This window comes from Pempheris klunzingeri, chromosome 2 (assembly GCF_042242105.1).
Source record: "Pempheris klunzingeri isolate RE-2024b chromosome 2, fPemKlu1.hap1, whole genome shotgun sequence".
NCBI lineage: Eukaryota > Metazoa > Chordata > Actinopteri > Acropomatiformes > Pempheridae > Pempheris > Pempheris klunzingeri.
Genome location: NC_092013.1, coordinates 10,704,847 through 10,720,071, shown reverse-complemented (window position 1 = coordinate 10,720,071; position 15,225 = coordinate 10,704,847). Strand labels below are relative to the sequence as shown.

The following is a 15,225-nucleotide window of genomic DNA, read 5'->3' as shown; positions in this document are numbered from 1 at the left end:
TGTTTCCTGAAGAACTCTGTATGATTTCTGTAATATTATACATTTGATATTGTATATTACTGTACTAAAAATTTAAGTACAGATGCCTTGTTTGTCTCCACCGAAGTCTCAATAAACATTCAATGTTTGGGGTAAACAGAGTTGCTGTTTGTACTTAACAAAAACACGACAGATTAAACCAAATCACTGAAATACAAAGGATAATGCTTTTATTTATCTTCACTGCCAGCAAGTATATTTATCTTAATTGTTTTTCATTTACAATAGGGTTTACTCTGTGTACTAAAACAAGAAACATGCACCAATTGATTGCCCACATGGTTTAAGGTCTGTCATAACAAAACATGGCATAATTAAATTTATGTGCATATAATATATTGTTATTAAAAAAAAACATTTAAATAAAATTTTTTAAAATCCATATTACCCTGTGCTCATTAATATCGATTACAAATACATCTTTTAAAGGACCTGCCCTGACTTCTGTTGTTCTTCAAGGCAGAAATAATGTCTGATGTGAATATTTATTATGTACAAACATCAATATTTGTGAGCAAAGGGGCATTTTGAGGTTGAAGGGTGAAACCCCATTGGCCTGTACGTCCTTACTGTACTGTCTTATGTGTCTCAGCTCCTCTCGGCTGATCATGTTTTGTCTCCTCTCTGCCCTGTGATGTGAACGCTCCACAGTGACGGCCAGGATAGCAAAAGGAATGTGTTCCCAGGTTTTCTCTCTCTGTCTCTCAGAACTGCAAGAGTAAAACAAAAACGATATCAAAGCTACAGTAAATATAAAAGACAATGTATAACTTTATTCTGATAATATATATTCAATCACCTATAATATTATTCTAGCACTAAAATAAGAGAATAATACGACTGACTCCTACCATGCAAACATCTAATGTACACATAATGCAAAAACTATGAAAAATAAACCAGTTTTGCAAATTCAGACAGAAAACATCGGAAAACTGTGACTTACATTTTTGAGGAACTCCTCGGCGACAATACGAGCCCTGGCGTTGACAGACAGCTTCATTTCACTGATCTCCTTGTCAATTTCCTCCATGAAATGAATGACAAAGTCCACCAGTTTATGTTTGTACATCTGCTCTGTGTGGAAGTTGGTGATGAGAAAACTGATGTCATAGCCCTGCGAAATGGAGGTGGATCACAAAAGAAGAGTGTTAACGATCCAGTTGTCACGTGTCCATTTGAGCTGAATATGGTAACCTTTAAACTGTAGCAACTGACTTTTATGGCCATTAAACTGTGAAAACCTGTCATAGACAAAACCCTGTTTTGTTTCAGCTGTCACCACTAACTGGAGCAATCAAGGCGCATTCAAGAGTTCTAACTCTTCCAAGTGATTCATAGATTTACAAAACATAAATGTCAACATTAACTGGACTAAATTTTAGTGTTTTAGACAGTTTAAGACAGATCATATGACAAAATAATTTTCATTACAGTTCCACTTTACCTTTTACAGGCCGCTCTTTATTTATCTGTCTATTTTGGTGAATATGAATCAGATATGAATAAGTAGTGGGAAGTGGGAACTCTGTAAATGTGACTAATTTTCAACGCCCACTCACCTCCACTGGTTTCCTCCTCAGGATAAAGAAGTTCTCTGCTCTCATCATCATGAAGCGCATGAATTTATGGCACAGAATCTTCTCAATCTCATCGGCCTGCAGCGGCAGATTATTAAAAAGGAACAGTCTGGATTACAGATACAGTTCTGGTCTTTACATAAATAATATCAATCACAACTAACACAACCATCTGTTCTGTATCATAAACACACAAGCAGTGGCACTCAGACAGCAGCCTGACTGACCTGCTTGACGGCAATGCTGACTCTGACAGAGTTGATGGAGCCCTCGATCAGAACTTTCTCTTTGTCGTTACGGCTGATGACCACGGGCTGGAGGAGCAGCTCTTTACTACTCCTAAAAGTGGGAGACACACACGCAAACTATTTACTGTCACAAACTCAGATTTCATGTACTGCTTGGCATTAATCGCTCCAGAGTCACACTCACCGTACTTCCACCTCTGGCTTGTTGTGTCTCTCCACAACTTGTGAGGAGAAGTTCTCCAGGCAGAGGGCGGCCTGCAGCGTAGCACGCACCGCACTGAGATATGGGCGCAAGGTTGCCGTCTGAGGGAGGAAGAGCAGATGAGAAACATTCCTAAAGAGGAAAGTCTGAAAATCTACTGGCAGGTGAGACTGACTGATGAGGGGTCCAGTGGATCAGCGAGTCTCAGATGTAGATTCTGTGGTTTTAGCTGGTGTGATAACAGCGTACAGAATAAGGTGATGGACTGCCTTTAGCTATTGGTCTCTATTTTCTGTGGGGTCTTTTACTTCATCTCAATGAGCCTGGAAAGTGCTCTTGACATGGAAAATGTTTAGATAACTCTGAGTCGATTAAAAGTGACTTCAGATGATAGAGATTAATGCACTCAAACCACAAAGGCTAAACCATAACACGTCACTCTGGGTTTAACTGAACAGATTATAAATTTGAAGTTTTTACTCAGATGACCTTCGGTGTTGTGATGACCCTTAAGATGAGTCAAGTGTTCAAAGATCTATAATAAGTTTCATCCACTGTGCCACAAAGTAAAACAATCAGCAAAACATCACTAAGATTCTGTCAAAACGATTTTAAAATTGTTTCACACACGAACATAGTATAAATTAGTTCAAATACAAGATACAAATGATCTTATAATGACAATTATCTGAAGGATATGTCCTCCTTTGGTCTACAAACAACGGTTTGTTTCCTCAGAGTCAAAACATCCTTGAGCTACGACAAAAGACACATTATTACTGATACTGCAAGTGCTGACAATTAGAGTATCATTCAACTTAAATTGTAGGACATACAGTTCAGAGATATTTTCCTATGAGCCCCAAGGCAAAGCCCTACCGGTAATTCAACAGCAAATGTGTGACAAGGAATTCCAAGACAGAAATGCCAAACATACAATTAAGTTACAATAAAACACACTCTCCGTTGCATTACTTATCAACTATAACCTGTAATGCTTAATACATAACTTCAACCCACAAATTTAAGGGATCGCCTATTGTGTGTTTATGTAAAAACATATCTAGCCAGATGTTGTTACTGATTTTGTAAGCTCTCTGTTAACAACATTGCCCTCAAAAATCCACTATCGTGATCAAGCTATAGTTAAGAGCTGATGTTTCTTATCTTACCTCACCACAGCTCAACAAACCCAAATACAACACCAATACTAACAGCATTAAGGTAACACTATGCTTCAGGACATCAGCCACATGCTGCTGAGAACGACAGGTACTATTTCTAAAAAGGGGTGAAAAACATAAACAAGTGTTAATTTTAGCTGTGATATTTCTTCAAAGCTGAGGGAATGTGTGACTCCACCACAACATCACCTGGACAGCTGGTACCAGCTAGTTCACCAGGTGTCGGTGCTGAGAATAGCAGGGCACTCTGGTAGAATTATAAAACGAGTTGATGCATATAAACAACTGTTAGTGAGGTTGGCTAGCTGCTAGCTGACCAGATGTGTCCTCTGCTGTTCACCATTCACGTTCAAATTCCACTGTTACTGAGCAACAACGTATAACTACCGAGCTACGAACAACATTCTATCAATGACGAAGTAGAATTCTATCGTCTCGAATGTTTCCTCTTTTAGCTAAAAACCAGCCTGCTAGCATTAGCCTGTTAGCTGCTTAGCTAGTCCAGGTAAGACTCACATAAAACCAAGCTGCGCCTTCATAACAGATGCAGCGCAAGTCTGGGAGCGACAGTGACCAAATACCAACAAGGACTGCCGCGTGTGAGTGTTTAACTGCGTCGGTTTATCAGCAAATATGTCACATTTCTCTTACCATTTCTCTGAATGATGAGAGGCGGCTAAAGGCGGAAGTAGCTACACTTGTCAGAGCTTTTCCTTTAACGTACCGGAAGTCAACTCTGCCTCCGAGCTACTTCTGGTATGAAGCACCCGCAGTCATGGGCGTGGTTATCGGGGTGGGAGGAAAGGGGTTACAAAAATGACCCATTAGCAGTAAATATTGTGCATATTCAACACATGTAATTTAAGTGTGTTTTCGGAAATATTCTAGCTGAAGAAAAAGCCGAATAATTCCTTTTTTCCCTCATCAAAAATTGTGAACTCAGTGGAGACAAAACATGTTATACTAGTCTAACTGCTTAGTATTTGTTTAATAGGTTATTCTATTTTCCAGTTTGAGTTTCTGTTCTAGTCTTTCCCATTGTCAAATTATCATAAAAATAATAAATGGATGATGTTGAGATAGGAGCAAAGTTTTAAAATTTCTGGACTTAAATGACTTCTCTCAATTGAGATCATGCAACCAGTACAATTTTGGTTTGATTCAGTTTGTAGTGACACCATTATGGACAGAGGTCTTATTCTCAGTATTATTTTTGGCAATATAGCAGTTCTGTGATTACACACAAATTACACACACTTTTTAAAAATGTCTTTGTTTTATAGACTAAATATCTTAGGTTAACATGGATTAAAAAACTAAAAGTAAAAGGCATTTATAATTTTCTATCACCATAATGACCTGACCATGTAGAAAAGCTTTTTAAATAGTGGAACAGCATGTAGGCTGCATGTAGGAAAGAGATGAAAAATGTACAGGAATTGAACAAAAACTGTGCAGTTAAAATTTCTCCAGTAGGTGAGGTTGTGCTGAGGAAATCTGGACTAGTGAGCACAGTATTTCTAAAATCTACACACTGTATTATAGCCACTTCTCTCCATCAAGCACCTTGTGTATACACATTCATGAAAAGGTCTCACCAACCAAAATCAGTGAAAGCAGCTGCTGTATGTGGGGGCACTGGGGCCACATTTTTCAAACACCAATTCATTCATAGTATCACACAAATTTCATGTTTGGAGTCACACATGAAAACAAACAATATAAAAATAACTAAATCTCTCACTGTGCAAGTCATGCATTAGGAAATTGTAGGAAACTTAAACACAAAAGAAACTGAGACACATAATGCTAAAACACTGATATATTCAAGAGTTTTATTATTTTACGTCCCAATTTTCTTTGACAACATCATTGGCATCGCAGTGATTTTTTTCTATAAGGAGAAGGAGTAATACCAGGGCAAAAAGTTGGATCTTTTCTTTAAATGGAAAGAGAAACCATCCATTTCAGTTCAATCCATGAGCCTTTTACCTTTACCATCTATACACCGTAATGCACAATCCGTTAAAAATATTAACTACTTAGCCAACCTGAGCTACAAGCAGATAGAGAGAACAGCAATAACAAAGACATGACAGAAGACAGGTGTATGCTGTGTTGGTGACACATGTTGCAATTCCATAGCGTTGAAAGATGTCTGATGACGGACATAACACATACAGCAGTAATAGTAGCAGTACAAGTAATGTTACATAAAAGGCAAATATTAATATACCAAGGAATTAATCCATGTTTTACACTGTGACTGCGTTATCAGCTTTTACTTAATGTCTACTTAGGAACATTTCCTCTTCAGTGTGAGGCCGTTATAAACCTTTTAACACACAACCTTGAAGGGATAAAGGCAGTACAATCACCAAAGTGTTCAACAGATTCTCAGGGGATATTTGAGAGGGAAAACAAGTGGTATAATTTGAAGCTTACCAAAAGGTGTGCGGTAGCAGACGTTGCCCAAAATCAGTCATCCCTCTCTAACATTTAAAGGCAAAAAACATAAAAAGAAAGTGCAAACAAACAAGTATGTGTTTCAGATTGGCATGAAAAATAACATCAGCCATTTACTATATAACAGAAGAAAGATTCAAGCTGATCTATATGTATATGTGTATATAGTTCAACTCGACTATTTTTTGACAGATAGGCGGAAGAAAGCAAAGAGAAAACAGAAAGAGAGAATAAGATACTTGGGATGCTGACATTAGCCAACATCATCTCACATTACAGAGCATCAGCCAGTCCATTTAGAGTTCCCAGTTGCACTCTCTGAACATGGCTCCATTTTGCCCCCACAGTGTGAGAGTCAGGGGCCACAGTCAGAAAAATGGGTGGGCAGGGCAGGAGATCACTCACTAACTAGTCAGGGACTGTGAAGTCAGAAGGGGTGTCATTCTTCTCTCGTGTGATCTTTGGGCACTGGATTTGTCAGCGTGTTTTATCAGAGTACACTAGTGTATTAATTTGTGTACTATGTGAGGGGTGATACATCCATGTGCAGCGGACTGCGTGAGGGGGCTGTGTCGATGGCATGAGCTGTGGCGTGAAGGAGGAAGACCAGTAGGGAAGTCCTTTCCCTGGGAGCGAGGTGCAGGTGATGTAACCGGTGACGGGGTGTTTCAGAAAGCCAAGAGAGATGGTCCAAGTTGTCCCTTAGCAGCTGCAGCTTTCTGCTGAAGGTTTAGCTCTGTCGTTCCTATCCAGTTTTATGGGCTCTGGGAATTCATTATACAACTCCACCTCTGTCTCCTGGCAGCCATCAAAAGAGAAAACAATCAGCACAGCAGAACATTTAACCAGAATAAGTCAGACAGACAGGATTTTATTATATTGTTTTACAGACACTGACATGCATTCATTTTTAATTTCATGCAACTGTTACTCACTTGTTTGAGGGCGTTACGTGCAATTGTCTGGAATGCCTGTTCTACATTTATGGCTTCTTTGGCGCTGGTCTCAAAGTAGGGGATGTTGTTCTTACTCTGACACCAAGCCTGAGCCCTTTTGGTGGTTACCTGTGTATGAAGAGGAGGAGATTCATCGACACGGTTGTATGTATAAGAGGGTTCAAGGTTGTCTCAAAATTTTTTTAAAAAGCTTTGAGTCAGACGCATTGAACTAAATGTTATTCACGCAATTCTGTTTTGAGTTAAGTGGATTAGGATCATGGTAAGATATAAAAAATCATGGGGTTAACGTAGTGCAGAAAGGTGAAAGCATTTTCAGGTACATTTTCAGGTAAAGTTTGAATGTCCGTCCAGTGCTTTCGATGCATACCACAGAACCGCATTGTCCCAGTTTGTTGTGTGTCATGACCCTCGCTTTTTTCTCTACGTCATTATAAATAAGAGCAAAATAAACACTATGATGCACAAGATGCTGGGTGGTTCTCTAACTTTCTGATCTCTTTGTGCACACTAAACATGAGGGGAAATTACCCACAACTCATAGCGCATTTAACGTTAAAAACTGTAATGAGAGACAAGTCCAAAATTGTCAAAAGACAAAAAAAACCCAACAAATTTAAATGTAGCTTGGAGCAAAGCTCTGTGCCAAGTTCTTTGTTCCGTGCATCTGATCTGATTAAACACTAATAGGCCATTATTATATCACTCTTAGAGAGCGGGTAACAGACACCAATCTTTATTAGCCTACAAAACGATGAAACAATTTACACACGTAAAGTGCCTCATAAATGCAGCTTACACATATCTGCTGTAGAAACGAGCCTCGTTTGTAATGATTTAAAAATCAGGCCATCATGGAGGCATTATCAACTCATACAAACCTGTCTATTCTCCAAGTCGATCTTGTTGCCTAGCACCACAAAGGGGAAGTTCTCAGGATCTCTAGGGCTCGCCTGGATCAGAAACTCATCCCGCCAGCTGTCGAGTGTCTTAAAAGTGTTGGGTGCAGTCACGTCAAACACCAGCACACAGCAGTCTGCTCCACGGTAGAACGCAACACCCAAAGACTGGAACCTCTCCTGACCAGCTGTGTCCCAGATCTGGACGAACACAAGGGGGCGAAAAGTTTGTTAAATATGGCCATGGGGATTATGCAAAACACTGTTGCTTTAAATGTTCCCTAGGATGAAATCTTTCTATGTGTAGATGAGCTGTACCTGCATTGTGACAAGCCGGTCGTCCACCATCACCTCCTTGGTCAGGAAGTCTGCTCCTATTGTAGCTTTGTACTGGTTACTAAACTTCTTGTTCACATACTGGTTCATTAGGGAGGTCTTTCCAACACTGAGAGCAGAAGACAACAGAGAGAATAAAGTAAAGGAAGCTGTAGATGGTAGACCAACATCAAGTATCGAATCTGCGGTAATTGGATTCATTCAGAGCTTGGTGATAAATGAATGAATCCAGACCCAACCACACTTTCTTTTACCACTTCATGCATCTTGGGAGGATCGAATGACTATCTGAACTAACCATCTGAAAAACAACTGTGGACCAGAAAGCATCAGAGAGACTGAAATCTGATTGCTCTAACCTCCCTTTACCAGAGCGACACTGAAACAACAGGAAAAAGAGGGCTCCAGTCTGATCCTCCTTCAGTGCAACCACTGAATCAAAGAATATTAAAGTTTATAGGTGTGTGTCATAGTTGGCGTGAGAGCAAAATGTTTGTCTTGCTGTTAGTCCACTAATGCAACTTTGTGTTAGTTTATGGCTAACTGTTAGCGACCCAGTGAACCCAGTGAAACGGCTTTTCGTTGTAACTTAACTGCTAAAATGTAGAAGTTATTCTCCTTCAGACATTTTTGGCAGTTACCAAATAGCTTCAGGTGCATTATCACCACACAGTGCTGGACTAGTTTCACTCTGACAGATGCAAGCAGATTTGACATTGTGCGACTGTTACAATGCTGAACGTGTTTAGCCATGAAAGAAAATGACCCAGCCCATGTTTAAAATATGGTCCATAATGTGATTATTCCAAAATCTCTGCTCTAGTATCGGTCATCACAATGTTTATTTAACTTAACTTAAACTTTTTAAGAAATATTGTATAACTTATTGTTCTGCACCAAAACACCAAGACAAATTCCTTGTAAATCTGATTCTCATTCTGATTCTGCTTGAAAAACAGAAGGGCTGCACTTGTAAGGAGTTCTGCCTGGAGACAGCTTATGGTAAAGTTATAACTCCCTCCAACAGGGAAGTAACACAATTACATTTGTATCTCAAAACCACGATAATACCTCTGTTATTTTTTTTCCGCACCAAACTATTCTTAGAACAGACCGGACAGATTGGTTTTGGCATGTAGGAGAGACAAACGCCTTTTTGTGACTCACCCTGAATCTCCCAGGATGATGACTTTCAAGAGCACTTTCTTCCTGGATGTCATCTTTCCACAGCTGCAGAAAGACAAAGAGAAAAACATTTAACATACAGAGAGCACTCAACAGTTCCTAACCTGTTCATTGCAAGTCACAACCTAATCACCAGCTTCCAATTGTTTAGGAACAATCCAATCAATACACAGGTAAATCTGTTTCTATGCAGACTGGCCCTTTGGAAAACATGAGTGTACAATTTTGTTTGTAGAGTTTCATGCCCCTGAACCAATCAGGTTTGAATACCATTCGTTCCAGTCATGTGCTTTCTAAGCTGTTGGGCAAATCACGAGGAACACATCATTCTTTCTCTTTCTCTCCCTCTCTCCCTCTCACGCCACGGGAAGTTACCTCATAAAGGACCGGCTCCTTCTCCGCACCAATGAAGTGATATATCTGGCAATTTTTTGCTGATATTGCTGTCACTAAGCAGACAACCTGCTACTACATGCTGACCTCAGTACATCACAAAACATTGTAAATAATGATAATATGATTATGTAAAATTACCTCCATTTACGACTGCATATACAGTATGAGTTGGGGGACACTGTAGATTTACATTTGCCTGAATTTGGCATCTGTTTGTGAACCTCTGGTGCTCCCTACAAATGTTACTTTCAACAAGAACTGTAGTTAGCCATTGGGCAAGTTGTGTAATTTCTGGAAACTCAAATGTGGTGGTGAGCAGTGAAGTACGTCATTTCCTCATCAAAAGGAAGAAAGCCAGATCTGAGATATTGCCCCACATGTGAACGAGCAAGCAAATTCTGGATTGTCTCCCTCTAGCAGATGTGATTCATTTAGAAAATTTAAAAAATTGCAAATGGGAGATGCTTCACTCAAGTGAGGAAGCTAACTGTGTAATTTTAAAAATGCCAGAATTTTTTAGAAAGGAGCAATGAGGCGTATTATATCGCTCCTTGATGTTTAATGAAAATAAAATCAGCTGTACCCAAGATATCATTCATATGGCATTTGGCCAATTACTGTGATCTTAAGAATGCTGGAATAAAGAAAATTCTTTAATAAGGTACAACACAGACCACTGATGTCTGAGATATGGAACAATATGGACACTCATTTTTAGTCCTTCTACTATCATTCATTCTGCCTTCTGTCCGTCTGCAGTCTCCACACTCCAAAAGCTCATTATGGCAGACAAAAATATAATGACTTCACTTTTCATGGAGGGGGCTCATATTACAAAACGAACTGTGTGGCAGTTAAATAAACAAAAAATGGCTGTGCTCCAGTCTGAAGGGGTTATCTGCAAACCACATCCATGCTCAAATATGCTAAACAGACTAAAATAAACCTTGATTTCATAAGAGTCTATTTTATCTTTTCTCACACCTTGGTCCTGTTTGAACCAAGTAAACAGTCCAGCACAATGCTGCTGACAAGAAGAAAAACTTCAGTATATGGAGCCTATGATTGTGCTTCTCCATAACACTGAAGTATACCTGAACTCTGACTAAGGTCAAAATGTGGGTGTGTATGCACAGTACATAGTATACATAAAAATAAAGCCTTGGTAAATGTATTTTTGAGTGTGCTATTGTTTGTAATCTGTAACTAAAAATGTGTTTAATGAACAATTCTGTCCCTTATTTGTAGAAAAACAAATGATTACTTTCATCCTTTCATTTTGCAGCGAAGCACAATAACCTGTTTTACAGAAAACCTGACCACTTCCGATCACCTCTTCACGTAAGTAAACACACATCCTGCACAAAGCACAAAAGACATTTTATACATGCCGATCCACCAACTCAAACAGGTTTTGGCATAACAAAATCATAAAACATACTTATTATTTTTCTTTTAATTTTCAAGACAAAAAAATGAAAAACCTCAACTTTGACTCGAAGGACACTCAATCAGGAGGCCTTAAAGTAAATCCAAATTCTGAACCTACTGCACTAAAACACAAACACTTCAGTTCCCATCAGCAGCTGAGAAGTACACTTGTGTCATTTCTGAATGAAAGGAGCACAGCACTCCTGTGGCTACCAGATTAGCTGACAACATGAACAACAGCACTGCGCTGACACAGTCACATGATCACCAATGAAACTCGACTCAGATCTTTAACCTCTGGCAAACAGCAGAGCAGTGGACACGACTCCTGAATGCAGACTATGATCTCTGACAGGAAGTTCGGTCTAATTTATTCTGTCAGTATTAAACAGGACAACAGAAATACATTAAAACACCAACAGTATCTGGCAGATTCCATTGAGTGAATGAGTGAATGTAAAAACTTTGTTGTTAACGATCTGCATGTCTGTGAAAACACAAGATGACATGGCATTACTGTAGCATATGGGCTACCTTAATGTTTAAACTGATTGATGTATATAACATAATGTGTTGTGTCTAGTATATGTTTGCCCCAATTCTGTGTTAGAGAGCTGCTGGTTTGGAGTAGCCACGGGTAGTTCATGTAATATGCAAATTATCTTAAATAATTGTTTAGAGCAGTATTTAAAAAAAGTACCATCACTATTGTTTTAACATTTGTTTTAATCTTAGTGTGCCTCCATCAAAATAGCTATCAACCGATTTGTGAATTTTGTTGCTACCTACACTTACTTTCAACAATTTTCAAGCCAAATGCTTTTACTTATGGTGTTTCATTCATCTGTTGTTCGTGGTTAGTCTCCCATCACTGCACTAGCTAATAGTAGAATCTAGCTCTTCATGTATTCATATTGAGAAATGTGTGTGTTTAAAACCATGCGCTGGACTAAAGTAAAAGATGGGACACATTTCCCCCTTTGCCTGTAAATCACTGGCACATGCTGCTGGATTTCACAGATCACCTTTGATATGGATTATGCATGCACACCCACAGACACAAACAGTCTGGACTAAATATAGATTTGGAAGACGGAGTTCAGATGTTTCTCAATGCTCAGACCCATCTCCACTCGTCGTGATGTTCAGCCATCTTTACATTTCCTGCTTCGCTATGTAATGTGCATCTTGGTGCACATTGGCGAGTGACCATTTGATTAAGATCCTGTGGCCCAGGCTTGACAAAAAGGGTAAAGTCAGCACAGTCATAACCAAGTGTAATGACAGAATGAAAAAAAACTAAATCAAAATATGTGAATTAAGTGCTATACTACAGTGTTAGAAAGCTGAGTGCAAAATCATGCGCAGCAAAACCTGTTTAAAATAATTAATTTAAGGATGTTTTACCTACTCTTATACTTAGTAATGCACTTTAACCCTCTGATGCCGTAAATTCAGGATTACATTAATGGGAAAAACAACTGTTTTGCCTACAGACATATCAAGGCATTCGACTAAAAACAGTGAACAGTACAGCAGAACAAATGGGAAGGTACACTGTGCAGCGTAAAATTAGATGCAGCTGTGTATGCTACAATGTCAACTGTAGAAAAATTTCAGGCATTTTAACCATGACAAGTCCACATGAACACAAGTTGTGCTGAACAACTATATTCAAAGAACGGCAGATAGTCATTAAAACCAAAATCAGAGAGCAATAACATGTTTCAGTCCTCACACTCTGAATCTCATGTAATAAGTACAAGTTTGAAGCATCTGACAACATTTGTAGTTGAGTAAAGAAGAAATACAGGCAATAGATTTCTAAGTTACACTTCATCCCAGACAGTAAGCCCAATTATTGGGCGTTGTAGCCACATCACATGATTAAATGAACTAGCTGTGATCTAATGGATATGTACCTGCGTGACGTTTGAGTCACAACCGAAACAAAACCTACTCTGAAATAGTCCGTCAGCCTGGCGACACTAGGGCACAGACACAGGGCATTTCTCTCATACAGCCTACCGAGATATATATATATATATATATACACACACACACACACACACACACACACACACACACACACACAACTACTTGTCACCATCAAGACATGTTACCAAAACCCACCTCGACATTTGATTAAACCATCCTTCCATCTATAAATTAGCAGTTTTGAGGTGAAAGGCTGAGTGTGCCCCGCACCCTTCCTGTATGCATGAACGGCAATTAAAAATCAAAGTAAATCAGCATCCCTTCCGTCAACATTTAGCAGGAGGGGACATCATATTACGAAGCTTTGACCGACCGAAAGACCTCATCTCCTCGGTTCTCCTTCCTTGCTGGATCCGACCCAGAGGAGCCACAGGCCGGCCTTGTTTTTGCCAACCAGCCTCTCGAAAAAAACATTGCACCACCGTTAGCTGTTCTAGCGTTGACGTTAATGGGACACTGAACGAACTAACGAGCGAGCAAATATCACACACATGAACAAACAGTTGTCGTCGCAAGAACTTACTTTCAACTTGTGACACACCGGAGCAAAGACTTCTTGACGGGAACCGAGCTGGCAGCGAGCTAACTAGCTGTTATTGTTCAGGACAGTTAGCGTTAACTAGGCGTTACGTTAGCTAGCTAGCTCGCTGGTACTGAACTCGTTAGCTAGCGTTAATATGGTAAAACTGCGCTTCAAATTCTTAGAAAAATGTGTTGCCCTTTGCGTGAACACTTACAAAAACCCTGTCGTAAAACGACGAGGCAGGCTGTCTACACCTGGTACGTAAAATTTGGCACTTTGCTTTAAGGGTTGCCTGCCAGCGAGCTATCTAACTGCTACCCCCAGCTTCTCTGTTCCCCTTTCACTTCCTCCTCCAAAACAACGCCTGCGTCTTACGTCAGACGCAGCTCATCAATAGTCCCCGCCCACTCACGACATGAATATTTATTATGGACCAAACAAGCTGCATTATCTCTGCAGAGGTAATGAGTTATATCTTTGAGAACTGTTAGATAAATATTACACCCACATCAGCTGCAGTTTTCAGTCGTTTTTAAGTCTGAGACCACAATGAAAATACAATAATATTTTTCACATAAACGTGGAAATAATCATACAGTTTGAGGATTCAGAAACAGCTAAAACACAAGGTATTATGACATGTAAAATGTGGAAACATTTCAGAACCTACACTATTTCTAGTAGCACTGACCAACGTAACCCTTTTATCCAAAAGGGGAAGTAGATCAAATCCACATGAGTGTCATCTGGAGGTGTGATTCAATGGAAAGAATTGAGTGATGTTGCTTAATGCCGAAAATTTGGTCACATTTCATTGCTAGAAATATGGCGGAATGTTAAATATTTATTCTTCATTTTACATGCCATAACGGCTTGTGCTTTCAAATGTTTCTGAATCCTGAAACTTTTTGATTGTTTCCAGGTTCATGTGAAAAATATTTTCAATGTAGTCTCAGACTTTTGGACGTCACAGCATAGCATGTTGTTAAGATTACAGACTGGTATTGAGGTTCAGGTTTGTTGGGTCCCTGCACATGTTGAAGGGGTACTGCAGAAATGTAGTATTTCATTCTCTTTGGGGGCTCACAGAAAAGAGATTAAAAACAAAAGAATGGTTAAAATCAAAGCAGCAGAGGCTGAAATATCCACGTCTTTACAGCTCCATTCACTTCTTTCAAACCCATCACCCCCAGTTGAAACAAAGGTTTTTCTGTGAACAGTTTAACTCCTGAGTCCACGTTGAGACAATCCCGACATCATCAGGGTTATTTTCTGAGACTTTGGCTGAGCAAACTCCATGACCAGTAAAATTAACCTCATGTGTCAAATCGGCCTCTTGAGCTTCAAAAGCTTTGGTTCAAAGGTCTTTCTTGACCTTAGTAACATCAATTAAGAAAACAGTGTCAAGGTCCATTTAGTAGCCTTTCTGGAGCTTTTGATCACATCAACAATCATCTTCATCAGCAGATGGAGTTCACTCAATGTTATGATGAAAAGAGTAGTTGCCCAAGATATGGCTTAGCAGTAGACGAGGCCCAGCTGAGAACAGAACAGATTACTTGACTTTTGCAGAAGAGTCCATACATCAGTAGGGCTCTTGTCACCTCTCTGATCTCCCTTCTACTGAACCTTGGGACGTCATGTGTGTGGATACCAATTCACCTTCTTCCTTTAATCAACTCTGATGCTTTTTTGCCTTTATGATAAAGATAAGGTTCAGTGCACGTCATAGTCAAAATGGAGAGCTGTGATGATCCTCCACCAGAGGACAGTGTCGACTCA

The 15,225-nt window shown here is 39.5% G+C and overlaps 2 protein-coding genes across 2 annotated transcripts; both read right to left on the bottom strand.

Annotated features, from left to right (window-relative positions):
- Positions 1-192: 192 nt before the first annotated feature.
- Positions 193-3,961, bottom strand: arpc4 (actin related protein 2/3 complex, subunit 4). The gene is made up of 6 exons (XM_070838653.1): positions 3,905-3,961; positions 2,052-2,170; positions 1,847-1,958; positions 1,602-1,697; positions 986-1,156; positions 193-749 (listed from the first exon to the last, which is right to left on the bottom strand). The coding sequence occupies exons 1-6, from the start codon at positions 3,905-3,907 to the stop codon at positions 744-746; spliced, it is 507 nt and encodes a 168-aa protein (XP_070694754.1). The 5' UTR covers positions 3,908-3,961; the 3' UTR covers positions 193-743.
- A 1,113-nt stretch (positions 3,962-5,074) lies between these two features.
- LOC139208870 (ras-related protein rab7-like) lies at positions 5,075-13,779 on the bottom strand. Its single transcript, XM_070838642.1, has 6 exons — positions 13,444-13,779; positions 9,078-9,140; positions 7,893-8,019; positions 7,557-7,775; positions 6,655-6,783; positions 5,075-6,517 (listed from the first exon to the last, which is right to left on the bottom strand). Exons 2-6 carry the CDS (start codon positions 9,128-9,130, stop codon positions 6,422-6,424), a joined length of 624 nt encoding a protein of 207 aa, XP_070694743.1. The 5' UTR covers positions 9,131-9,140; positions 13,444-13,779; the 3' UTR covers positions 5,075-6,421.
- Positions 13,780-15,225: the final 1,446 nt, after the last annotated feature.

What these genes read in the sequence shown, in the direction of transcription:
- arpc4 (XM_070838653.1), bottom strand. An exon ending in TCAGCATTGCCGTCAAGCAG is followed by an intron (nt 1,698 to 1,846) that starts GTCAGTCAGGCT and finishes CTGCCGCTGCAG; the next exon opens with GCCGATGAGATTGAGAAGAT. An exon ending in TGAGGAGGAAACCAGTGGAG is followed by an intron (nt 1,157 to 1,601) that starts GTGAGTGGGCGT and finishes TCCATTTCGCAG; the next exon opens with GGCTATGACATCAGTTTTCT.
- LOC139208870 (XM_070838642.1), bottom strand. Translation starts at nt 9,130, where the DNA reads ATGACATCCAGGAAGAAAGTGCTCTTGAAAGTCATCATCCTGGGAGAT. An exon ending in ATCATCCTGGGAGATTCAGG is followed by an intron (nt 8,020 to 9,077) that starts GTGAGTCACAAA and finishes TTCTGCTCTCAG; the next exon opens with TGTTGGAAAGACCTCCCTAA. An exon ending in CACGTAACGCCCTCAAACAA is followed by an intron (nt 6,518 to 6,654) that starts GTGAGTAACAGT and finishes GATGGCTGCCAG; the next exon opens with GAGACAGAGGTGGAGTTGTA.